We start from the raw sequence: 26324 nt of genomic DNA, 5'->3' as shown, positions 1-26324 counted from the left end.
TTGACCAGAAAATTCGGAAAGAGTCCCACTCTCTGTGGCTGACACACCACGACTAGTCATGCCCTGCTCTCCAGGAAAAACACTAACTGTGGGCTAGTTAGAGCCATCCTGGTTTGCCTCAATTGGAAAATGTCCCCACCTGAGAGGTGAATTTCAATGCAGTGTCTCTAATTTTGGGCCTGATCATGCAGTCCTTACCTACTGGAGGTAGAGACTTTGCATTAGAGACTTCATCCAACTCCCATTGAATGAATAGTCTTTGCATTGACTTTGGGAGATGGATCAAGCCTTCGGACTCCAGAATTGGCTGCTTGTAATGTTTGTAGCTGCTATTATTAATCACCGGTGCAGCAGGGGGGAAGTGGGAAAAAATTCCACTTTCATTTATCCTGCTTTCATTTTCCCTACAGTCACTGCTCTTCGGTGATATCCTCAAATCCCAGCCGGACCAGCCGTGTTCCGAGGGTTACCCTGCCGATGGCGCTAAGAGGTAATCGACAGTTCGTTAGTCTGGCCTGTCCCCTGGTTTCCAGTTCACCTGGCAGTGGTCATTTCCCCTCGTTTCATTTGCCCAGCTGCCGATCCAGGCGGGCACTCACCTTGGCAGAGTTACAGAATTAATATTTCCCCAAGGGTGAGCCAGTCTGGAATAATGTCCTTAGTGTACTGAGGATGAGCGTGCTGCCATGAGGGGTGAATTTCAGTGCACGTGGAAGCAAAGGGCTCTTAGCGGTGGTTAGGGTTTGAGATATTGCTTGTAGAGAAAGGGCCTAGACCAAAACTCTCCGCCTGGAAACCTGACGTGTCAGCAAACGCGGGAGAACTTTCTCTATTCATGAGCTTTCCCGCTCAGCCTGGCCGGACTCCGGGAACCACACTGTTGACTTTGCTTTGGATAGAGCAGCCAAGTGATGGGCCTTTAGAAGTCTGTCCCCTGTCCGTAGGGAGCACGGAGGCAGAGGATGCTAAGCAGGCTCCCCCACGCAGCTCAGCCAACCCCAATCCAGCTTGAACCCCGGTCACCCTGCTAAGGACCTTCTGATGCAGTTGTGGCCAGCCAAGGGGCGTTTACACACTGCACGGAGTCCCTGCTGGGTTCTTGGGTTGAGACCACATACATTCGCTGATTCTCCTCTCGCTTACACTAGTGTAAATCAGGAGTAAGCCACTGACATCAAGGGGGGTATGTAAGTCACTGGTGAGTGTGTGTTAAAGGTCCCCCTTTATGAATGTGCGGCAGACTGTAGCGCTTTAGCTCAAGAGAGATTCCGGGTTCAATCCCTGGTGGGGGCTCTTACAGGCACACGGGTGTGAGTGAGTGGAGAAGCTGCTCTCTGAATCCACTGCTGCCTCTGACAAACATGCCTCCCTTACACTTCACAGCCGTGTTCACGCTAGTCATGCCTGCTGCCGCGGATTCCACATCCTTGACTTGGCACCTGGACACTTTCTGCACCAGTAGCTTCACTGGCTGCGTATCATCTTCAGAAGCTGCCTGGAAACAGGCCCAGTTCTTGGGGCAAATGATAGAGAGAGCACAGATCACAAGCCAGGGGGGTGAAATCTTCACATCCTTCCTGAACTAGCATGGTGGGGCCTTGCTTTCAGCCAGCAGAGGACTTATTCATTGCCATCTCCTTGCGTTTTTAAGGCATAAGGAAGTTTAACACCCCTCAGGGCCATTTCCTCTTCCATTTCCTGCCCTTCCCCACAAAGAGATCTTTCCTGTTCTGTGAACGGTATGAAATCTGTGACTAGATAACGTGATCCTCCCTCCTGGTTTTCATTCACCTCCTCAGTCACCGTGACTCAGTTGGTGACACGTTGCTCTTTCTCACAGACAACAGCTCACCTTAATAGGCAAGAGGCTTTCTGTTTGCTGGAGACCCCAACATTTTATTTTGAAAATCCTTAGCACCTAAAATGTGAGTTTTGGTCACCTTCAGATGTCAACCAGGCTCAGGCCTTGTGTGTACAAAATCCTAGGTGGCAGCAGAGGCCTGGACACATTCACTGCAGGAGGCAACAGATTTGAATTCTGGCCCCAGGTTCAGAGCACTTGCAGCTCCCACTCAGTCGAACAGGAAACGCAAGCGGGCAGCACCTCTAACAATCAGGCTGCTGCTCGTCATCCCACGTGGATACCGGCGGGGCCTCACGTCAGGCATTTTGGAAGTCTTGCTCCTGTCCCTATCATGGTTTATTCTGGCAAGGCATCGAAGCACTCTCTGTCCTGCCACAGCTCTGCTACCACCGCGTAGCAAAGTACCAGATACAATAACATATGGGGATTCCTACCTTGTCAGCACAAAGTGAGGGTAGAGAGGAAGCGTGGTGCAGTGGTTAGGGCACTAGCTCAGCCCTTGAGAGACCTGACTTCAAGTCCCTGCTCAAATTCTGCCTCACGTGGGAATTGTGAGGCTAAATACATTAAAGATTGTGAGGCACTATGATCTGGGTAGGGCCCTACTAAATTCACGGGTCATAGGATTTTAAAAATAGTAAATTTCATGATTCCAGCTATTTAAATCTGAAATTTGACGGTGTCGTAATTGTAGGTGCTGTAATTGACCCAAAAAGGAGTGGGGTGGGGGGTCACAAGGTTATTGTCTTGGGGTTTGCAGTGTTGCCACCCTTATTTCTGCGCTGCCTTCAGAGCTGGGCGGCTGGAGAGTGGCGGCTGCTGGCCGGGATCCCAGCTCTGAAGGCAGAGCCGCCATCAGCAGCAACGCAGAAGGATGGCATGGTATGTATTGCCACCCTTACTTCTGCGCTGCTGGGGCACTGCCTTCAGAGCTGGGCGCCCAGCCAACGGCCACCACTCTCCAGCTGCCCAGCTCTGAAGGCAGCGCAAAAATAAGGGTGGCAACACTGCAACCCCCCTAACATAACCTTCTGACCCCCTTGCAACTCCCTTTTGGGGTCAGGACCCCCAATTTGAGAAACGCTGGTCATCCCCGTGAAATCTGTATAGTATAGGGTAAAAGCACACACAAGACCAGATTTCACCGTCCGTGATAGCCGTGAATTTGATAGGGCCCTAGATATGGGGTAAGATAGATGGGGGGAGTGGAAAAGAGACAATTGCTTGTGTGTTTCCACCCTGTAACAATGGAACCTTGCAGGTCTTGAGCTGGCTAAGGTGTCCCTCTCGGTAACGTTCAGACTGCAGTGGTATTGGCTGGTTAGTCCTCATTCTTTCTTTGTTCCATAGGAGTGACTTTGAATATACCCTGGGCTCCCCCAAAGCCATTCACATCAAATCTGGGGACTCGCCCATGGCCTACCTCAACAAAGGACAGTTCTACCCCGTCACCCTGAGGACAGCGGGAGACGGCAAATGTTTACACTTGTCCTCGAATAAAGTGAAGGTAAGAGACACACTGGCTGTTTTGCTGACAGATGCTATAAACGGACGTCAAGCAATTGTGCTGCCCTGGGAATGGAGCGTGGAGAGAAAATGTGCTTTGTGGCTCACGATGGTTTAAAGTACTTAAGGTCTAATACTTAGTCCTGCCTTGGACTAGATGACCTCTCGAGGTCCCTTCCCAGTCTGTGATTCTATGAAAGTGATGAATGGGCCAGAGAGGCTCAGAACATGTCAACAGACTCCATCTTACCCGGCACCTGGAAACCGTAGACTTTTCCTCTAACTTTATCATTCGGGTGGGAGGTGCCCAAGAGACATTCCCACAAAACACCGGAAGCAAAAGGCTGCCTTGAAAGTGCTGTTTGTTAAGGTGGGTCCTGGTCATCAGTGATGTGTGACCCCTTTACATCAGCTAGTTTGAAGCAAAAGGCTTGCAGTACGAGGTTAGCACCACTTCCTAAGAGCAATATCACCCAAAACAGGGGACCCCTATGCCTGGCACACTGGGGGAAGGGGGCATTCCAGGGCAGGGTGGAGGGGAGAGAGACCATAGCCAAAGCAGACCTGCACCCCGGAAATCCTGCTGTCCCAAAATGGCCCATTGTGGCCCTTACGGCAAGTTAGAGCAGCCACGAGGGTGCTCTAACCTGTGCCAAGATAACTCCTTGCAGCCCCGGAAAGGGGAAGTATAAACTGCCTCCCCTGGCACAGGGATGAATTTGGTCCTTTACGAATAAGCCACGTCCATAGCACAGCGCGATGTTTTGTGTGGGTAGATGCTGGATGGCAATTCTGGTGGAGCTAGACCTGATGTTCTCCAGGGTCTCCCTGGCTAGAAGTTGGGTCCTCTCCCTCCAGTGGTGATGGGACGGTGCACCAAGGAAGGTGTATGAAGTGCTGGGAAGTTCTCCGAGGAAATGGTCTAGTTAAGTGCAGAGCATTAGTAGCAATTAAAGGCCCTGTAAATAGCTTAACCCCTAGGCTATCCCAGCCCTGTGCCTGCAGTAGCACAACGCGGCTAGGACTCTACAGCTTGATTCCCAGCTTTGCCACTGACTTACCATGTGACCTTGGCCAAGTCCTTTCCCTGCTCTGGCCTCACTTTCCCCGGCAGTAAAATGGGCAGAATCATACTATCCCTTTTTTGTCCAGTGCATTAGGCCTATGGATGAAAAGGGCTATCCCAGAGCTGAGTGTGATCAACATATTAACGTGGGGCTGTCCTGCTTATTTTTCAGAGCACCGTGATGGTCGTTTTTGACAACGAAAAAAATCCAACAGAGCAGCTCAAGTTCTGGAAGCACTGGCATTCGCGCCAGCCAACCGCCAAGCAGAGAGTCATTGACGTCGGTACGCAGCGGGGCTTTCCCGGGGGGGATCGTCCAATGTGGGGGGGCTCTCGGCTATTCTTAGAATAAGTTCCTTGTCCGTTTTTAATGCACAATAAGGCAACTTCAGCTACAGAGTTTGGCCTGGAGGAGTTAGGAAACAGCTGAGCGGGGATTTTTTGACCCAACGTTTTTTGTTGAAAAATGCCACTTTGGCGAAACCAAAAGTTTTCATGGGAAAGGTTGTGATGAATTTATCGACTTGGACATTTTTTTGGAAAAAAGAAAAGTTTCCAAATTGTCCATGGGTCGTTTTGACATCATTCTAAATGGAAAATTCCAGTTTTTCTGTACAGTTTTTTGATTTACCCAAACCAATTTTTTTTTTCCAGGTTTTCAGTTTGGAAAATTTTCTAGATTTTGCCTTTTCGTCCTACTTTGGGATGGGAAGATTTTTTTTAAATGTGTGAAATTTTCGCAGGCTGGGAAAAACCTTTTCCCTCCCAGCTCTGTTACGAAGGTGCAGAATGACCTGTGGGCGTCAATGCCTTTCCGTCTGGGGACTTTTTAAAGGTGTAGGTTGAAATTTTCAAAAGCACCAAAATGACGTTAGGAGCCTAAATTCCATTTTCCAAACAGACGCAAGAGCCAAGTCAGTGAGATGTAGGCTCCTACATTACTTAGGCACTTTTGAAAAATCTTACCCTTTTCCTGTTCAATCGTACAAGTCCAAGATGGCAAAGACCTTCTCCCTTGCCAGCACATGGTTATTCTTACAGTGCATTGAACTTGACCTGACAACTCATATACAAGTGTTTTGTCCATCCAGTAAAGTACCTAAAACATTGCCTAGTGGTTAGAGCAGGAGGCTAGTGGCCAGATTCTCTGTTGCACTTTGTTTCCACTGCGTGCAACAAAGCCAGGTGGGAGCTATTGAGCACCAGGTTATGACTCCTTGATACTCTGCTATAGCACTGACCGCAGTGCAGGTTAGAACAGCCTGGGTGGCTGCTCTAAATTATGCCAGCTGACAAAAGTTCCTAAGGGACCATTCCCTGGCTGGGGATAGTCAGAATACATTGCACTCCAACCGCTACTCCCTCCTACCCCAACTCCACCCTTTCCACCTCCAACACTGTATAAGTGGGCTGTATAAGTAGGGGCATTGCCAGCAGATCGAGGGACGTGATCATTTCCCCTCTATTCGACATTGGTGAGGCCTCCTCTGGAGTACTGTGTCCAGTTTTGGGCCCCACACTACAAGAAGGATGTAGAAAAATTGGAAAGAGTCCAGCGGAGGGCCACAAAAATGATTAGGGGGTCTGGAGCACATGACTTATGAGGAGAGGCTGAGGGAACTGGGATTGTTTAGTCTGCAGAAGAGAAGAATGAGGAGGGATTTGATAGCTGCTTTCAACTACCTCAAAGGGGTTCCAAAGAGGATGGATCTAGACTGTTCTCAGTGGTAGTAGATGACAGAACAAGGAGTAATGGTCTCAAGTTGCAGTGGGGGAGGTTTAGGTTGGATATTAGGAGGGTGGTGAAGCACTGGAATGGGTTACCTAGGGAGGTGGTGGAATCTCCTTCCTTAGAGATTTTTAAGGTCAGGCTTGATGAAGCCCTGGCTGGGATGATTTAGTTGGGGATTGGTCCTGCTTTGAGCAGGGGGTTGGACTAGATACCTCCTGAGGTCCCTTCCAACCCTGATATTCTATGATTCTATGAACACATCACCTGCACTGGGGGCTATGGGAGGGTGTGGGGGGAGGTTCATGAACTTGCTCCATGCCTGCTGGAGTCTTTCCCAAGCTGGCGGTCTCTGCAGCAAGGCGGTTGTGGCCAGTCTCCACTCCCTCTGCACCCAAGGCAGCGGAAAGGGAGCAGAGTGAATCAGAGAATCTGGCCCTAGGAATTAGTCCAATCCTGCCACTGGCTCAGATTCTTGTAATCATTTGCACCAGTAAAAAGCCATTGTTCTGATCTAGTAGAGATCTGCAGTCGCTTTTCACAGGTGTCAATAACAGGTTCAACCCCTCAGCCTCATTGGCTCTTCTGTGGCCTGTTCCTTAACCTCTATGCACCTGAGTTGATCCAACTGTATAAAGAACGAAACACTTCTCTCTTGCATGGGGAGGCTGAAGTAATGCTCTGTGATCTTTGGGTGACAGCTATTTTAGAAATGCAAAGCACCTGTGATGCAGTGGCGTGGCGTCTGTGTACGCAACTCACGCATTGTATACCCCAAGCCCGGCTGTGCCCATTGGACGATTCATTCTGGCCCCCTGAACACGTGCATTGAAGGCGCCTTTTTGTAGAACACAAGGGAATCCTCCGCACGGCGATACCTCCCCTCACCGTACGTGCAAGGTCACGCCACACAGAAGACACCATTTTGCATGCCCGTGTAGAATTGCATGTCTGACTAAAAACATCATGGCGGCCACTGAAGTGATTCTAGTTTTGCCGCCAAAGAGTAAATCACTCGTTAAATGCATTTCAGCCGACTGTAAAGAAAACTTCAACACAGTGCAGCACATTGACGAGATGGCGTACAACGCGTTGTCCTTCGTGTGGAACGCTAACGAAGAAGCAAAGGTATGATCCAATCCCGGAGGGGAAAGGAGAGGGCTTGTTCTGAGGCACAGTTACAGGCCAGCTGTCTCTGAGCTCAGTCTGTCTTTTTCCCCTCAGCTGAACGAGAAATGGAGTTTCGAATCCCAAACCGTTTCTCGTCACTGACCCTGTTCATTTACCAGGATAGTGGGGGAGAGCCCCTTGCTTTTCTGTGCGCGTAAGCATCACCGCTAGCTAATACACATTCCGCTTACAGCTCAGACAGGCTTGGATCTGTTTTTCTAGTGCTGATGGGTTTTTAAGTCAGAACAAAGCCTTTTTCATCATAGATCAGGGCCAGGCATATAGGCAAAGCATGTTTAAAAAAAATCCAAGAAAACAAAACACCCCAAAGCTTAAGGAACAAGAAACCCTCCTCCAGACTGATGCAGCAATAGCCAGGTGACACTCCCTGGGCAGGAGATCAGCTGGATTGTCCCAATGATTCCTTTTGGCGTTAAAATCTCTAACATTTTCTTACCGACATCTGAGCTTAACACACCATGGAAAGTTCTGGTCTCCCATGCGTCTGCTCAGACCAGGTCCTCATTAGTACTTTGTGTTACCGGTTTCAGTCAGAAGGTGAAAGGAGCATCAACAAACAAACAAGCCGGCTAAAACAAGCCAGAAAGAAAAAGAAAACCGGGTCTCTTAAATTAGTCGCTTGGGAAAACTCTGGTTTGTGCTGGGATCTCCACAGAGCCCCGCTGTCAGCCCAAAGGCGACCTTCGTCTTTTACAACCCCCAGAGGTTAACAAATGTCTTCAAGGCACAGTTGTCAAAAATGGAAATATGCCAGGTATGCAGCAAGCCCTTGGGGGCACCTCAGCCAAACACAATTTAGCTGTTACCAGAAACTTTGTCCTCACACTGGCCTGGGGCTACTTCAGGGTGAGACTTCAGAGAGCTGAAAAGTCTGGGAGCTGCCAAGAGAGGCCAGCTATAGAGGGCTGTCTGTAGTACTTCTTACATGAATTCTCATTCATAATTCTTCTTCGTGCCGCTAAGCTTAATGCAACAGATAAGTGTCTTCTTTTCGGTCTAGAAGTATTGGCTAGACCTGACTTCAGGATCAGACCCTCCGCATAGGCCCCATAAAGTTGTGCTGATTTATGCCGGCTGAGGAACTAGTCCTAGTATTTGTCTCCAGAAACTCCAGGGAAAATATCCAGGTTGCACAGATGAGTTTGTAGTTTGGAAGCAGAACTAAGGCTTTGTGAGTGCCCAGCGTTCTCTTCCTATTTCCCACCGGAGGTAGCTCTATTCAGGCAGTGATGCCTGAGACGGTTTTCAGGACGAGTTATTTATTTAACTAACAACAAGGCCCATAGGTGCAGGAACTAGGGGGTCTGAGGGTCCTGTTGGAATTCTGGAATGGTACTATGGCTCCCAATAGAACAGTTACAGAAGCCCCCTGGTGCTGCCGCACTCCCTGGCTTGAAGTGGTTTCCGGCATATCCAGGGCTTAGAGTTTGGTTCGATGGCTCTCAGCACCCCCCACTATCCTAATTGTTCCAGCTCCCCTGCTAAGGACTAATTTCCAAAGGGAGCCCAGTCGTGACGCTGGGGTGATCTAGCCTGCCTCTGTCTCTGCAACTGGCTTCTGTCTGTGTGTAACAGAGGGGCGTGCCCGGGTCCAACGGGCAGCATCCCCACCCAACGGAAATCTCAGTGAGAACATTCGCAGGCAAACGTGGGGCCTGACCCAAGGCCCACTGAAGGTGACGGGAGCGTTTCTGTCGCCTTAATAGCCCTCAGGGAGGCCTTTGGCAGGGCTGTGAGGAACAGGTTGCGACATCATTAGAACATCAAGATTGTCCAAACCAAAGTGTCCCTCTGGATGGACTGTGCCATCTCCGGGACGTAGGCTGTGAAGAGCAGATGGGAAGATGCAAGGAGGGGAGATCTCTTTATTATAGCACTGAGGTGGGAGGCAGCATGTGGTCGTGATGGGGAATGTAGGGAGTGCAGCCCTAGGGCCAGATTCCCCATCGCCCTGCATCTGGGGCAGCCATTTACACCCGTGCAGAGAGGGCATGAAGCACGACTGAATCGGAATGGGAGTGTTACACTCACTCCTGGCTGGCGTAAGTGACTGCGTGCAGGCAGTGCAGTGCAGGGCAGCAGAGAATCTGCTAGATCTAAGCTGGTGAGGAGTGGTTGGATATGTGCTGGATGAAAGTTGGGAAGGCTGGACGGATGAATCTCAGAAGCACTGAAGAGTCGATTGCCCTCTGATGACATCCTTCCCTCTATCATTTAAAATCCTGGGATTGCAGGTTAGCATTCAAGCTGTGACATTCTCCCTTCTTATCTGCAGATTTTTATTGGGGTGAATTGCCTGAGTACAGACTTCTCCTCCCAGAAAGGAGTCAAGGGCGTCCCTTTAAACCTCCAGATCGACACCTACGACTGCGGCCCTGGGACAAGCCGGCTGGTGCACCGAGCTGTCTGCCAGATCAAGATCTTCTGCGATAAGGTAGAGCCTCTCCCTCCCTTCGGAGAACTGCTTCCAAGGAATTTTATACTCACTCCAAACTAGCACAAAAGACCTGGAGCCACTAACTGAGTTGGAGGGGATGAGAACCCAGAACAACCCAGAGGGCATGACTGAATAGACAGGTTCAGCCATCTCGGGGTGAGGAGATTGATTTAGCTAGTGTGTCTGGATCACTTAGCTCACAGAAGTTAGAGATGGACAGAGGATTTTATCCATCCCTGGCCTAAGTAGGATTCTGCCCTGTAACTTATTCTCTAGTCCAATCAAATGTTAAGACTCAAGCTCTGAGACTTTCCCCACTCCCTTTGGAGGCTGATTTGCAGTCTTGTAGCTCTCAGGGTTTGAAGGTTTTGCCTGATGTTTAGCCTATATTTTCCATTTTAAAGGGGGGTTGTTTTTTCTTAACTTTAGAAATATCAGGAAGGCCTGGTCTTATTTTCCTGAAAGACCTCTGGGAGGTGTTCAGGCTATTTACTGGGAGTCCCTTGGGATGTGGAATCTTTTTAACAAGGGCTTCCATTATCCTAAGTGTTAATTAGTCAATGAAGTTAACAATGTATTAATTAAAAAAAGATCTAAGTAATTTGACTAATAATTCCCTCCCCTTTCAATTGATCAAATTTTATGCTCTTAAAATTCCACTAGTTTTCCAGTCACCACAGAGTCTTCCAATCCCAGGTGGGGCAAGTGCAAAGTCAGGTGCTCAGATACCACGGTGATGGGTAGATAGTGTGTCATATTTAACTCAACAGGGGGCATTGTGGCCTAGTGGATGAAGCACATATAGGACTGGGACTCAGGAGACCTGGGTTCTAATTCCCTGCTCTGCTACTGGCCTGCTGGGTGATGTTGGGCAAGTCATGTCCCCTGTCTGTGCCTCAGTTTCCCCATCTGTAAAATGATACTTCTCTCCCTTTGTAAACTGCTTTGAGATCTACTGATGAAAAGTGCAATGTAAGAACAAAGTGGTATTATTAAAAGAAAAGGGCAACAAAAATGATTAGGGGTATGGAACAGCTTCCATAAGAGGAGAGATTAATAAGATTGGGACTTTTCAGGTTGAAAAAGATACGACTAAGGGGGGATATGATGGAGGTCTATAAAATCATGACTGGTGTGGAGAAAGTAAATAAGGAAGTGTTATTTACTCCTTCTTATAACACAAGAACTAGGGGGTCACCAAATGAAATGAATAGGCAGCAGGTTTCAAACAAACAAAATGAAATACTTCTTCACAACACACAGTCAACCTGTGGAACTCTTTGCCAGAGGATGTTGTGAAGACCAAGACTATAACAGGGTTCAAAAAAGAACTAGATAAATTCATGGAGGATAGGTCCATCAATGGCTATTAGCCAAGATGGACAGGGATGGTGTCCCTAGCCTCTGTTTGCCAGAAGCTGGGAATGGGTGACCGGATGGATCACTTGGTGATTCCCTGTTCTGTTCATTCCCTCCGGGGCACCTGGCATTGGCCACTGTCGGAAGACAGGACACTGGGCTAGATGGACCTTTGGTCTGACCCAATGTGGCTGCTCTTATGTTCATAAAAGGCTCACTGACTGGACCTTTTCAAATCTTGCTGTGCCCTCACAAACAGAACATTGTATCTGTGCAAGTGCTGCTGTTATGGAGACTGACAGGGTCTTTTGTTGCCCCCCATTTAAGAAGCAAATGTCCAATAAAAACAACAACAATGGGCCAGATTCTCTGCTGAGATGCAATTTCCGCTGAAGTCAATGGAGTTGCACCAACAGGGAATTTACCCCAATCTTCTTAGCATATTAAAAGGTAAAGGTAAGACGTGATCTGAGCCCAGACCTGGGAGTTCGGACACTCATGCTGATCCCAGCTCTGACACAGTCTCATCCTTTGGCCTTGGGTAAGTCACTTAGCCCCCCCGGGCCTCAGTTTCCCAGGGATGTTTGCTGTAAAGTGGAGTACTGTTAACACTATAGCTGGAGCTAATTTTTGCCTAACCTTCCCCACAGGGAGCAGAGAGGAAAATGCGGGACGATGAGCGCAAGCAGTTCAGAAGGAAAGGGAAATGCCTGGACTCCAATAACAACGGTTAGTACAAGGACTAGTCACCGGGAGGGAACAAGGGGCCTGATCCAAAGCCCACTGAAGTCAATAGGAGTCTTTCCACTGACTCCAGTGAGCTCTGGGTCAGGCCCAGAGCGAGTCGCTAAACAGTGTACTAGGATGAGATCTACCCAAACTAGCGTCAGAGCCAGAAAGCATTGTGTGCCCAGGACAGGGAGACAGGAGCGTCTGGGCTCTCTGCCGCGGATTCACTGTGTAGCCTGGAGCAATTTGCTCCGATCCTGCAGAGACAGACAGCGATTAAGTGCCTAGATGGACAGATAGACCGAACCTCTCTCTGTGTCTCGCTGTCCCAGTGACGCTGCCCGAGCGAGGTGTTGGGCGGCTGTGTGAGTCCTGGCTGGGAATGCTTTGAAAATGTTGCGCACTGTCTGAGAGCTCAGAACTGGGCTAAGCCGTCGCTCCCATTGGAATGTGAAATAATCTAACCCGGGTGAAGAGAGAGTGAAACAGAGATTTGTGATGTTAATTACCATCGCCCCGTCCTTCCTAATGCAATGCAATATTCTACAATTGCTGCTTGCCCTTTGTTGCTTGTGCAAGTCTATTCCAGCGGGGTAGGGGTGGGGCACCTACTAGAGCCAACACACAGTGGGGGATAACAAAAGGCAGATGGTTCCTTCATGCAAGAGAAGCTTCTAATGAGGAGGTTCCGGGAAGGCTGGGTGTCTCAGGCTCTGCACGCCACACCACTTGTCCCCTCCCACACCCCAGGTGTTGGTTCCAAGGTCAGTAGTTCCTGTCTGATGGCCGGGGGTCCATGGGCAATGAGATGGTCTTGGGTCTGTTGAATGGGCACCTAGAGGTGGTTCCTTCAAGTCATGAGTGAGGCGTGTGAGCGCAGTGGGGAAGCTCGCACTGCGATACCCATTCTGGGGTTAAATGGGGCTTGTCTCCAGGGCTGTTAACCTCCTCCTGGCAGGGACCAACCCTGGCCGTCTCTCAGCCCAGGAGGAGGGAGCTGGGTGAGCAGGAGGGTTCTCTGCCTCTGTGGGACTTTTTTCTGGTCCTATGTCCATGCGTGCATCCAAGCACAGTTGCTCTGGGGAGCATCCACTGACTCTTTGGAGTTGGTCTTGGGTGCTGTCTGGGTTCTCTGCTTGGTGTCTCCTTCCGGTTCGCTCATTATGACCTTGTGACCTGCACCCCAATTCCTGTTTTATTTTTTGTTGCCTATGCTCATTTGATGTCTGGGTTCTGTGGTCCCTCCCTTGTCCGTGCCATCGGGGCCTTTTAATCTGGTGGGCTCCACCCACCGCTCCTCCTCGTCAGGTTGGCTACTATCTTTCACCAGCATGAATGGCTCTTCCAATAAGGACAAATAAAATAAAACCTCCCTTGGAAACCATTAAGGGTAAAGGCCATGAACTGTCCTAAATTTGCACAGAGTGACCCTGTCCATCTACAGATGAGAGTTAGGGCTTTATTCGCTGCTCATTAAGAAATATCTTGTGTTTCATGCACTCTGTATAACACGTGAGTAACTAAACTTTGGGCTGTGTGTTCTCAGGTCATGCGCATAAATCTCTATCATAATGTGACAGATCCCACTGATGCGATGAAGCTGCAGACTGGCAAAGGTTTTCTGAAATGAGATTTCTTGTTGTTCTCGTAGGTTTGAAAGGCTGTTTGCTGTCTGGCTTTCGAGGGAACGAAATCACATTCCTCAGGCCGGAGACGGATTTAGAAACCGAGCCGGTCTTGTTTATTCCAAACGTCCATTTTTCAAATCTTCAGAGATGTGGTGTGGTAAGTCCTTGTAAAAACATCCCCTGAACGAACAAACAAACACACACACACACACACACACACACACACACACACACAACTTGAAAGCTGGGTCAATGGAGTGCGTCCTACAGACACTAATTGCATCGTGTAGAGGAAAAGAACCCACGGCGTCAATTTTATTAACTAACAATTTCAAGGTCAAGGGAGTTTTAATTTGGGGAAAGGTGAACTTGAGGAAAAGTTTTCTCAAGAAGGGTTGTATAAGGATTACCTGCAAATTTGCACGGTGGATTGAGCTGGAAAGAGCAAAAGCATTTGCACAAAATGACCCCTAGCAAAATTCCTCCATTCAAAACACCTCCATCTGTGGGATATCCCTCAGCTTCTCCCCGGCCTCTCTCTGTTCCCGATGATCCTCCCTGCAGCTGAGAAGAGCTGGGCTTCCAAACGGCTCAGTAGTGCTCTGGAGGCCATCATTCAAGAAGTTGAGTTGCCACCTGTCTGAGTTTGTCCAAATGGGCAAATTCAGCCAGGACAACATTGTGGCGTCTTCTTGCAACAGGATGATATTTTGGTGCAACAGTGTTGAAGCTAGGGGACAGGAGATCTCGGTCTGCCACACCAGAATCTGCTGAGTCACTTAGTCAGAAAAACGTGGATGTGTGTTTGTTCTTTAATTACAGTTTCCTGGGGGGAAATGACGGTATAAGGGGAAAAAATCATCCGACCTTTAAAACAAAAAAATCAGTTGGGTTTGCAAACCTGAGACCAGCCCATGTTGTTCCATCCCCAGCTGAATTATTCTATTCAGTGATGACGTCATTGTCATGATACCGCATCACCCCACGGCACATCCCAACAAGGCATTTCACGGGTCCCCAGACTCCCGAATGTCCTGCAGATGGGTAGGCTCTTCCTGTTGAAAAGGGGATAATGCCGCTCTACAAGGGATGCCAAACAGCCCAAGCAGCAGGGGATACGCTAAGAATCCATGGTTGAAATCCTGGTTCCACCGAAGTAAATTGCAAAACTACCCTGGATTTAAATGGAGCCAAGATTTGATCCCATATAGGCACATCCCTCCCCTGAACCCTACACAGCCATATTCTGCCTTCAGCTGCATGGCTGTAGCCAAGGACAGGATCGGGCCGTGAGATCTAAGGCGAGAATGAATATCTTAGTGGGGAGCCCATCAAGGGACATCTTATGGGCTCTTGAAAACAAAATTTAAACTAAAACGATCTCTTTTTTTCTTTTCATTCAAGGTGCTTCCTGCTGCTGCTGTTCCTAACAACGTAAACAGGTAGGAAAGGACAGGGGCTCATCAATCTTTTCACCTCTTCGGGCCAGTAATTGTTCTGGTACCTGTGGAGCTTAGCATGTGCACACATACCAGCTCACTGCAGGTGCACCCTCTGCCTGCTCTGAAGTCTTCTCTCATGTAAAGGTGTGGAATGGACTCTCATAACACTCAGCCCCACCCCCCAAAAAACTGCTGTGACGTTTCCTTTACCACCCTGAAAAGCTATTGTGGTAATCGGGTGACGGAACATGTTTAAAAATCAGAATGATCCCTGAACCGGCTTGGACGGGCTAAGGTAGCCAAAGGCAGAGGCAGCCGTAAAGGAAGCTGAAAGAGAGAGAAACCCTTGCTTTCAAAATCACTGAGGTGGGAAGTTCAGATACCCGCCTTGGCCTGATCCAAAAGTCAGTGGAAAGACTCTCATTAACATCAGTGGCTTTTGGACCGGGCCCAGTAATTCTGAGACATTGCATGTCTTTTGCCTGGGATATAAACCCAAACCCCTCCCCACTTGTGATCACTGGAGATCCCGTTGCACTCAAGGAGAGGGGTGTTATCTTCGGTGTCCTGGCCACAGTCCAACTCCGGTAATGCTTCTGTCACCGGCATTTGGGAACCTCCCCTTTAACTGTTGGAATGTTTGCTTCTGTCATACGTCTTCCTGACGGTCTCCTCTCGTGTTTACTTAGGTTGCCATTAAAACGGGGCTGTCCCTCGTTCTCGGATGAGTTTGATCCTTCACCTTCCAAACTAGCCAAAGAAGAAGATGCCAAGAGAGGTATTGTTATTATTGAGATTATCGTGGCACCGAACAGCCCAAACCACAGCCCAGGCCCCCATGTTGCTAGGTGCGGTGCAAACACAGAACAGAGGGTCCCTGCCCCAAACACCTTCCAGAACCTCCCCGTTGGGAATTCAATTCCTTTGGCAAGTGGTTCGTCACATGGCCCAACTCATTTGGGATCTTCATTTAAACGGGATCCTACAAGCTTTGGAAATGTGCTGCAAACACCTGCAACCAGTGGTTTAAAAGCTGCCTGTTGTCTGTCCCAGTCTTGTTGTATGTGCGGAGGGAATCCGAGGAAGTATTCGATGCTCTCATGCTGAAGACACCAGATCTCCAAGGACTCAGGAATGCTGTAAGTTGCGTGCCATGACTGTGACACACAAACTGCAGTGTGTTCTCGGAAATCAGGGGTCGGGGAGGGGAGAGGGGGTGTTAGAATTAACTCCCTGTGCAGGGGCTCAGCACAAGGATGGGGTACCGCTTCTATCTCACGTATGCCCTGTTTGGAGGAGCTAAATGGTGCGTAGGCCTTGTGCTAAGAATTCCACCCCAGTGAAAAAGTCAGCCCATGCGTTGAGAGCTGTAGCGTGAGAGGTGAGCTCTCTCCAGGAGCACAAACCTTATCAGTGCAGTCTTTTGTTCAGATCACAGTATAAAAGCCCTAGGATTCTCCTTTTATTACAGTGTTTTCGTATTTTCAGCTGTAAAACATCCCTCACCATTCCCTGGCTCTATCTCCGGGGGATCTGAAGCCAGAGCAAGTCTACCTGCTATCCACCTTAGGATGGAATTTTCTGTTTGAGGAACACACAGGGCATATTTCTGTGATGATTATCAGAAGAATCCCCGATAACCCTAGCTCCTCTTTGGGGGGTGGAATAAAACAAACAATAAACCTAAATGATCCAATGGTGCCTTTATGGCAGCGCTTTGGGGGGTGGGAGGGGTTGTTGTTTTTACAAACTTTTAAAAACAGAGCAGAGGCAGGTTGCAGAATGTCAGGTTATAGCTTCCTCCCCACGGCAATACAGCCAAGCAGACAAGACCCTTCACAGAAAATGCTGCCGAATGAATGTAAAACTCTCCCTCAATTTCCAAACCTGCTCAGAGTGTCATCAAAGCACTTATGATGCTAGAAGCAGGAGCTGCCACCCTAGGCAGCGGAAGGTCCCGCCCCGAAATGCCGCCCCCCACAGAGGCAGCGGAAGGTCCTGCCGCCGAAATACCGCCGCGGTCGCCGCCCCCCAAATTATAGCACCCGAGGCGACCGCCTAGGTCGCCTAATGGGTTGCGCCGGCCCTGGCTAGAAGCCTTTGCAGCTTGACCCAGAACCTCAGCAAAAGTCGTGATCGCAAGGGATTCAGGGCTATCAGAGTCAGACATGCACTTTCTGTTGGTAAACCAAAAGCTCTAAGGTGCAGAGGCTTTGCACAGGTGCATTAGTTTGTCTCTGTGTGCCCAGGAGGTGACTTCCCAAGGTCATGTACCACTTCAGTGGTGGAACCAGGAGTTAGCACCCAGGTCTCCTGAGTCCATTGAACCAAGCTGCAGCAGCAAAAGGCCAGGTTACCGTAGTAACCCCAGTATAAGCTACATCATTGCTCTAGCATTTTTTTTATGAGGAGGAGGGGGGGAAATTCTTCCATTGAGGAGTGACCCTACGGCAAAGATCCCTTTTATTTTATCTGCTGGGATTTCATTCTGAATGTGCAAAAAAAAAAAAAAGATTTTAAAGTGTCACGTTTTCTCCTGCAGATTTCAGAAAAATATGAGCTGCCTGAAGAAAGCATCTATAAAGTCTATAAAAAGTGCAAACGAGGGTAAGCAAATCTCCCATCTGCATTTGCACTGGGCGCCTAGGATCTTTGTACCCTTTGGTGCCTTGCCACGGGATGAAACCGTATTTTAACAAGATAATAAATACCAAAGCTATGGGAGGTCTGGGCCATTTGGAGCATATAAAACACAGAACTCGTTCTGCCCTTTAAAGATTTGGGATAACGTTTGTTTGTACTAACTTTATTCTGAGTGGTGAAGTCTCCTCGGGAAAGGTGGGGGGAGGAGCTGGGTGGGTGGTTTAATGGATGATCTCTCGGAGTGAAAGCCTGGGCTTAGAGTGAATTTATCTTATCTCAATCTGCGAGGTACAGATGTTTGCTTCTCACAACTAGTGTGCATGACTGGCATCAGGACTGGCCAGTGTGGAGACTGTTGGGCTGCAGACAAAACAGCAGGGTTAGAAAGCTTTGCATTGTGTTCCACTGACTCTTCCCAAGGGTTAGGTACAAACAGGGCACCTTCGTTCCCAGTTTTGCCAACTCATCAGCCATCATTCGCTACTGGAGTGATCCACACCATGGGAGTCCTTCCTGGACTCTGGTAGGTGATGGTCAGACCCTACGTATGAACACGCACCCTGAATATATAGATGCCACGGACAGAATGAACCTTAATAGGAATTTAGACTTAAACTCCTGCCTTGATTAAGAAAAGGATTTGTATCTCCTGCTGAAGGCACCGCTATGAAAACATGTTGTTCTTTGGTGCGTTGGTTTGATGTGCTGGGGCAACAGGCCCTGTCTAGAGCAGCCGTCCAAGCCTGAGCTAGGTCAGTGGTGATGAAGGTTGTTACCATCTGTTGGTTGTCTGGTGGCTCATGTGAAATGAGTCAGAGGGGCTGCGTCTCACCTGGTTCCAGTGTGTTCACGTCACAAAGCACCACCTCCGTAGGTACTAGCTGGCTCCTAGGGTTGACTAACCCATAGACTGAACTCCCTTCTCTCCCCTGTAGGTGGTCCCTCCAGATCATTGTTAAGGTACATTGGGCAAGATCATCAGCTGGTGTAAACCGGTGTCGCTGCATTGACATGAATGGAGCTATGCAAATTCTCACCGGCTGATGATCTGACCCATTTCCCATAGTGCTCTGTGGATAAATAAAGGACTCAGTCTCTGGGGCTGCCAATCCAATATGGAATTTAATGGGGAAAAAAATTCAGGGGTGATATAAAAAATTTCCAAGAGGTCTCCAAAAACCCAAGAACTTTGGGATCCAACTCCACCGACAATGGAATGAATGAGACTGGGAAAGTCCTCTTCGAGTCTGTCTTTGATAACCACACAGGGTTTGTGAAGGCAGCATTAGTCAGTGTCGGACAGTATTTTACTCTGGTACTTTTGATTCACACCTTTGCCTGTTAGCTATTGTAGAGGGCTCGTTAATGACTTCACGGAAACAAGCAGGTGGCCTTTTAGCTCCCAGGGTTGAGCTGTCTAAAAGTTTCCTTCAATGACTCCAGAAGAGCAAAACCGTGTCGTAGTGGTGGTGCCTGCACGTCCTGCCATGGCATTGTGGGAGATTAACTTCAAGGACAGCCCTATCCCTACCCTGCCCTACAAAGTGATGGGAGGACTTTTCACACAGCACACAACTTACCTGTGGAACTCATTGCCATGGGATGCTGTGAAAGCCAAAAACTTATTTGGGTTGAAAAAAGAACTGGATAAGTTCATGGCAAACAGGTCTATCGATGGCTATTAGCCAAGATGGTCAGGGATACAACCCCATGCTCTGGGTGTCCCTAAACCTGACAACCAGAAATTGGGAGTGGAAGACGGGACTGGCTCACTCCATAACTACCCTGTTCTGTACACTCCCCCTGAAGCTCAGGTACGGGCCACTGTCGGGGACAGAACACTGGGCAAGATGGACAATGGGTGACCCACTATGGCAGCTGTTATGGGAATAGACACTTTGAGGGGTATGCAGCACGGTCAGTTCGTTCTCAGCTGATCATTTGATACTGTAATGCAGAGCAAGAGAACGGGTTTGCCGTGCAGCGGGATTCTTGCTAATCTTCTGTCAAAGGGCTCATGTTGCCAGACAAAGAATACGTCGAGTGCACTTTCACTGTGCCCTACCCCCACAGAGGCGCTTGTTGTGTCTGGAAACCCATGGTCCTGGGCCACCAAGCCGCAGCTTGACGTTATTGTGTACTGTTGTAATTATAACTTGGGAGCAACGAACAGCAAATAATAGCAATGCCCTCCTCGGAGACGGAGCGAATAGTTTTGTTAATCTGCCGTTGTCTGAAAGGGAGGCTTTGATTGTTGAAGTTGAAGGATCCCTCCTAGCCACGAGGTGATCCTTTGCCTGGAAAGAGCTCAAGAATTTCACCGGGGGACGTTATTGTACAGCGTCTTGCTTTCTTTGCTAAGTGACCAGAGAAAAAAGCCCTCGGAGTTGAAGATTGGAGCTGGCGCCGCAGGTGGGAGATGGGGTTGTTTTGTCACCAAACCATGAGCAAAGTGTGATTTTTGAGGCGTAATCAGACCTGACAGGGACCCCCCCCCCATGACAAACACGTCTCCCCTACGTGGAAGAACTAGTGCTTGTGCTTAGGCAGGGTTGGGGGAGTCTGGGGGAAGGACTTCTGGGAATCAGCCTTTTCTTAGTTCAGACTGTAAGTGATTCTTGGAGGACCCCACTGAAGGTGAATCCAACCCCCAGTCCGTGATCTGCCCGGGCATGTCTACTGCTGCTCTCTTTTCGGTTCCCGCTTCAGTCCCAAAGCTGCTGCTTTGGAAATTCTCTTTCTAACGTAATCTTAGAAACACCTAATCACTGTGACTGCCCCCGAGATGCTGGGGGGGGGGGGGGGGAGTTTTGGTTTGTTGGGAGTTCGCAGGGCAATATGGCACTTGCTGAACATAGCTACTTTGCAGATCCTGTGCAGCTCTGGGGCATTAGCTGAAACGCTCTTTAAACAGACCTTTGTTACTCAGACACGCTGAGATATGTGCAAATAAAGCCAGCTCCTGCTCTGTGTTTTCCTAGCAGTCAGAGACACTGAGTTATAGCTGTACAATTGTACAATGTACAATTGAGGACGTGCTAATCACATGTGAAAAACCCTTCGGGGCTTGATCCCCATTGAAAACAATGGGCAAGATCCTCCACTGGTGTCAAATGGCGTAGCTCTGTTGACTTTAATGGAGCGACATGGGTTTACACCAGCTGGGGATCTGGCCCATTGACCTCAGTGGAGGGGTGCATCCCTGAGAACGCGCTAATTGCTATTTTCCAGAACGCGTTCTGAAATAAAGAACTCTGAACCGCTCCCTTCCCCCGATGAATGGGGAAAGACTCATCCGCTGCCAAGCTTATTTTCATAAATCCAGACAGCGAGTCCTCCATGCACACAGAGATATGATCGCGCTTTGCAAGCACCAGTGACTGCTGGAAAATGAATGAATTGTTTGTACTGGCGCAGGTCCAGGTTTTTAGCGCAGAGGGAGACAGAGAGGAGAATTAGAATGACGCCAGTTTGTGCATTAGGTGGTTTTGGTGATGGGGCGCCTGACAAGCGTCTAACAAGGCGGAAGAAACCGTCCCAGAATGTTGGCAGCGGCCATGGGTAGTTTAAAGGGACTCTCGCTGCTGTCCCGTTCCGTTGATGTCAGTGTGAGAAAGTCTGAGAGAAGAGGGCTTCTCGGGGGGGGAGCTTCTAACACACTCTGCACTGGCATCTGTCTGGGAGTTTGATATTGAGGTCAGTGGGAACAGAGCAGCAAGCAGCCCTGAGTGCATCTGAAAATCCCATCTCAAGGCCCAGATGCAGGAAGGTGCTTAAATTTGTGTGTCGCTTTCAGTAAAGACACACACACACACACACACACACACACACACACACACACACACACTGCTAACTTGGGTCGGAACTGACTATGCTACCCAGCTGTGTGAATCTGAGTCCCCTGCACAGATGAGTTCCTGTGAGGCAGGGGAAAAAAGGGTCTTGTCTGGTTGAGGGAACCACCTATAACTTGATTTTTGTTTGTTACTCTATCTGATCCCAAGTTAATATTATGAAGTAATGAATGCTTGGGAGATAGAATCAACCAGAGGTTCTTATCCCTGCCCAAAACGGAGGAACAAGGAAATGAAAAGACAACACATGTAAAGCAGACCAAATGAAATACCGTCATAGCCAACTTGTAATTAAGCTTTGGAACTCATTGTCACCAGTTATTGTTGAGCAAATACCTTACTCAGATTCAAACTCGGCTACAATCTACTAGATCTTAGGGTATTGCGAAATGTTTCCTGCTCTCCTAGCCTTCATTTTCCCTTTGCGTGATTTCATCCTATTGCCTCACCCTGAGCAATTATCTTTCTCCTTGGCATTTACTTTGTGGGCCTCAGCTGGTATAAACCAATGTGGCTCAGTGGAACAACCTTGATTTACACCATCTGAGGACATGGCATTAAAAGTGGGCCTTGTCAGCATGGTGACCTACTATGCCTGTCCCCCTTCAGCTCATAGGCAGATGACATGAATTTCAGGATGACTCAGTAGAAGTAAGGGGCAAATGTCATATAATTGTGAGCTTGGTCTGGATCTGCAATCTAAGGTCTGGATTTCTCTTCATGACTTACCTGAATCTTTTTGATTGAGAAATCGGACTGGAAACCCAACAGCATGAGGTTCGTGTGACTCCCAGTGCCTCATGTCTAGGAATCAGGATGAACTGGAGAGAACTCATGTCACTTTGGGTGCAAAGATTCTCTTTCCATGTTGGTCAAAAGTTCAAAGCAGCAGGAAAACAGCTGATGAAGAAACCTGACCCAACTTTTCCCATCTCCCATAAAGCTTGTGTCTGATTCATACCTAGATGAAGGTTTGATTCAGTTAATAGTTTTAATGTAACTCAGTATCTATAGTGGACCTTTCACCAGGCGGCTGCTAAATGCCTGAGTTTAGGCAGGTAGCGTCCCCATTCTACAGATTGGGAAACTGAGGTGATGTGGTGATTTGGTCAATGTCACACAGGAAGTTGTTGGCAGAGCTGGGAATAGTCTCCGAGGCCCCCTGCTCTAACAGCTGGACACACTTACCTCATTTTTTAATCCGAAGTGGCGTGTTCACCCACTCTGATCAGTGGGTAGCATTTTTCAAAGCTGAAATAAGGCTGGGTGGGACAAGTCGCTTCCAAACCGGATGCCTTTCCCAGCTGTAGGTGGATGAAATATGAAAGACTTTTTGGAGATGCCTCATTTGTCATTTAAAGTCACCTTGGTTTTGGGTTGCATAAGGCAACAGCGTGGGTCGGACACACCTGTGTGACACAGCCCTAGATTTCCACTCTGTGTTTAAAGCAGCATGCAGCTGTCTACTTCTGGGATGACTGGAATCGGCTTACAAAGCAGAACTCCTAGTACAAAAGTGGAAAAGCAATTGAAGAATCTAAGAGGAGGGTTGGGGGATTTTGGCAGCTGGGTAGATTGTCATCCTACTCTGTGACTGTTTTGCTTCTGCCGCTGCCCATCCACTCACCTTTTTATCTGCCCCCACAGCCTCTGGATCTCTGTCCTCTCTCATGTTCATTGCCAAAGAGGCTGGGCCTCCTTGTTGTGTTTGTGTAACAGCTGCATGACTCTGGACAAGTTATTTTGTGCCTCAGTTTACCCACGTGTCATGTTTAATGCCCTACACTGAAAGGCCCTAGATATAGGAAATCAACCTGCTTATAAAGCATTTTGAGATCTTCTGAAAAGTGCAGTGAAGAATAAATTATTGAGCACCGGTCACATTCTAAAGCATGTAATTAACAAATCTGAATGAAAAGGCAAACCGTGCCCCTTCACCTGCTTGATGCACTTCCTGTTTCAAAGGCAATCTGACATTCCTTGAATTCTGCACTGTTTTAGAATGGATGGGCCAGATGCTCTGGTGCTGTCAATTGGTGTATCTCCATTGACTGCCAAGGGACTTCGATGATTTACATCACCTGAGGGTCTGGCCTGTCCTCTGTGCCTGACAAATTACTAGATTTGCTAGAAACTGAAGCCTCTTTATTTCTGAGTATTGCACAGTTAAGGCTATTGCCCCATTAATGATCCCAGTAGAGACCTGGAGGGAACGTGCTGTGTGCAATGAAAGACGGTTTGTTCTCTTTGCCACTTCCAAACAGTTCCGAGTGCCTCCTGTGATTTATGGGAACATAGCCGTGTGACGCCCTGCGACATCAATGATATTTTAATGAGGAACTCTGGTATGATGGGGAGCCGTGGCCTTGGCTTTAAATCAGCTGTTGAAATGCTTCTCCCCCTGTCCTTTATAATTTCTGGTTCCAAGCAGTTGATTTTATGACTGTCACTGAAGTTTGTAACCAGTCTGCGGTCAGGAAAGATGTGGCCGCTTGGAAGGACAAAGAATTTGGAGTGCTGGCTCTCCTGCTGATGCTGTATATTCAGGCGGCATGTGTTCTTTTCTGCAATTGGCGGATTAGCCACTGGGCCAACGGGGCCTGTGCCCAGGGGCCCTGGCCAATTGCGGGGCCCTGAAAAAATGGGCACACCTGTGCCCCCACCCCGCTCTGCCCACCTAGCACTCCTGCTGGGGACTGGGGTCGGGCCGCAGGGACTTGCCCCACTCTGCCTGCCTGGCGCGCCTGCTGCAGAGCAGGGGAAGCGCCCCAACCATGCTCCCTGGCAGGAGCGCCAGGCGGGTGGAGCGGGGCAAGTGCCCACACCCTGACCCCGCTCCCTGGCAGGAATACCTAGGCAGAGGGGGGAAGCCCCTGCACCCTGACCAGGGGGATACGGGAGGAATGCAGATGGAAGGGATAGGGAGGGGCTCCCACTTGCTCTGGCCCAGGGCTCCACAAAACCTTAATCCGCCTCTGCCTCTCTGGGAGAACGGGCGTACAGCGCTTACATTCTGCACGGGGATCTTGGCGGTTGTAAGTGGAAAAGACTCTCCCGGTCAATTCTTCGCATTGCAGCCCAACTCGTCAATGCCCTGAAGCCCGGGGTAGGAGAAAGTGGACAATGCAGTATTCTGTGGGTGCCCTCCCAGCTCGCCTGCTCCTGTTGTTAAATGAGCAAGCTGGCTTCCCAAGTGGAAATGAGCCACCCGTTGCTTACCGCAGAGCCCCAGAAAGGAACCAATCGGTCACAATAAGGGTCTGGTTGCAAACTGGTTAGTAACCAGAACCCAGACTGTTTGTATGGTGCTTTGCCTGTTCAAAGCTCTTTATAAAAGACTATCTGATCCTCCCAGCACCTGTGTGGCCCAGGTAGGTCAGTCCTATTATTGCACCTAGGTGGAAACTGAGGCACAGTGAAGTGCTAGGACTTGCGCAAGGCCACGTGGCAAGTTAGTGGGAAAGGCAGGACGAGAACTCGGGATGTCCCAGTTCCCACCGCTCCGCAGTTAAAGTGACTGCTTGAAATATGCGCCCCTAATCCAATCTCTCTCCTCTCCTAGCATCTTGGTGAACATGGATAACAACATCATCCAGCATTACAGCAACCACATGGCTTTTTTACTGGACATAGTGGAAGCAGAGGACAAAATCCAGATCATCCTCAAGGAGCTATAAAGAGCCCAGGGCTGCACTTACGCTGGGACTTCTCTCCTGAAGCCGGCAAGTTGGACCCAAACGGAACACAACCTCACGCCACGCCTCATTGCCTGTACTTGAACACGTTCGTTCCCCTGGGAGGGAGACACTCAGCGCGAGGAAGTGCTTGGACAATCCATTCTCAATGTGAACGTGGAACTTCTCTCGGTTGAATTTATTATTATTAATATTATTATTATTATTATTTGTACTTTGTATTTTCTTCCCCCCAGGCCACAGGTCAGAGTTTCTGTTTCACGGTTGAGATAGCAGATCTGCTAATAATGGCAGCCTACACATAGACAAACCAATGCTTTTGTTCGCCCTTTGTCTTGGCCTGTTGCTGAATCGATCACAGGCAGCAGCTTTCTACTGAACCGTCAGTCATGCAGAACCTTCAAACAGGGCTGATCCCAGCCGGCAGCTCCTCGCTCCAAGGAGACTTTCTCAGATGCATTGAAACATGGCTGCTAAACAGATGCTGCCGGCTCTGGGCACGGCCCCTCCACCCCACCCCGGATGTAAATACCACTCGTCAGCCATTTGTTTTATACATTTCTAATGTAACCTTCCTTTTATATTTTGTATATGTATAAATACGCCTCGTTTTATATTTGACCCAGCACCGGGACACTGAGAGCATTTCAAAACCGGGCTGCTTCACGTTTCCCTGTGACCTCGTTTTTATAACCGTGTTGTTGGGTTGTTTTGTATATTCCATAGTAATAAAGGTTCAGAGATGGAAAGTGGAAGTGTTCTTGCCAAACTTGGTGGGGCTTTGGGAGGAATAGGCAGGACCCACTGGGAAAGGGGGAGGGAGGCAGAGAAAGGATTGGAAGTTGTTTCATGGGCCGCATGCTGGGTAATAACATGAAGATTCCAGGCTTGTAAAACTAAACTGGTTCTTTATTAAGAGGACAGTTCACAGAGAGGCTGCAGCCAGCATTCTAGCCATATGCCCACAGACTGACTTCCGGGTGTCTCCTCCAAACTCGTCCTTCCTGCAACCCGGGTGCGTCCCTCCAAGTCCATGTTACAGAATTAACACTTAGGTCCTGGACGGAGCTCAAAGGGTGCTTAGAACCACTCAGTAACCCTCATACACCCCTGCGGTCGAATGGGGGGATTATCTCCATTCTATGCATTGGGAAACTGAGGCATCAGCCCTACTTATTTCC

The 26324-nt window shown here is 48.9% G+C and overlaps 1 protein-coding gene across 2 annotated transcripts in view; it reads left to right on the top strand.

The window, feature by feature from the left end:
* The window catches only part of GRHL3 (grainyhead like transcription factor 3), an 85001-nt gene extending 59116 nt beyond the window's left edge, over positions 1-25885 (top strand). For both annotated transcript variants that reach the window (XM_065576933.1, XM_024107675.3), the window contains 12 exons: positions 411-490; positions 3215-3371; positions 4609-4720; positions 7199-7293; positions 9632-9790; positions 11803-11881; positions 13533-13666; positions 14914-14951; positions 15641-15729; positions 16005-16090; positions 17494-17558; positions 25011-25885. In XM_065576933.1, the coding sequence (XP_065433005.1) occupies positions 411-490; positions 3215-3371; positions 4609-4720; positions 7199-7293; positions 9632-9790; positions 11803-11881; positions 13533-13666; positions 14914-14951; positions 15641-15729; positions 16005-16090; positions 17494-17558; positions 25011-25125 (1209 nt within the window). In that variant the 3' untranslated portion in view covers positions 25126-25885. The remainder of the gene's footprint in view (positions 1-410; positions 491-3214; positions 3372-4608; positions 4721-7198; positions 7294-9631; positions 9791-11802; positions 11882-13532; positions 13667-14913; positions 14952-15640; positions 15730-16004; positions 16091-17493; positions 17559-25010) is intronic.
* Positions 25886-26324: the final 439 nt, after the last annotated feature.

The sequence above is a fragment of the Chrysemys picta genome, chromosome 23 (genome assembly GCF_011386835.1).
Source record: "Chrysemys picta bellii isolate R12L10 chromosome 23, ASM1138683v2, whole genome shotgun sequence".
Lineage (NCBI taxonomy): Eukaryota > Metazoa > Chordata > Testudines > Emydidae > Chrysemys > Chrysemys picta.
The sequence above is the reverse complement of the archived record's forward strand: the minus strand, read 5'-3'. Positions and strand labels throughout refer to the sequence as shown.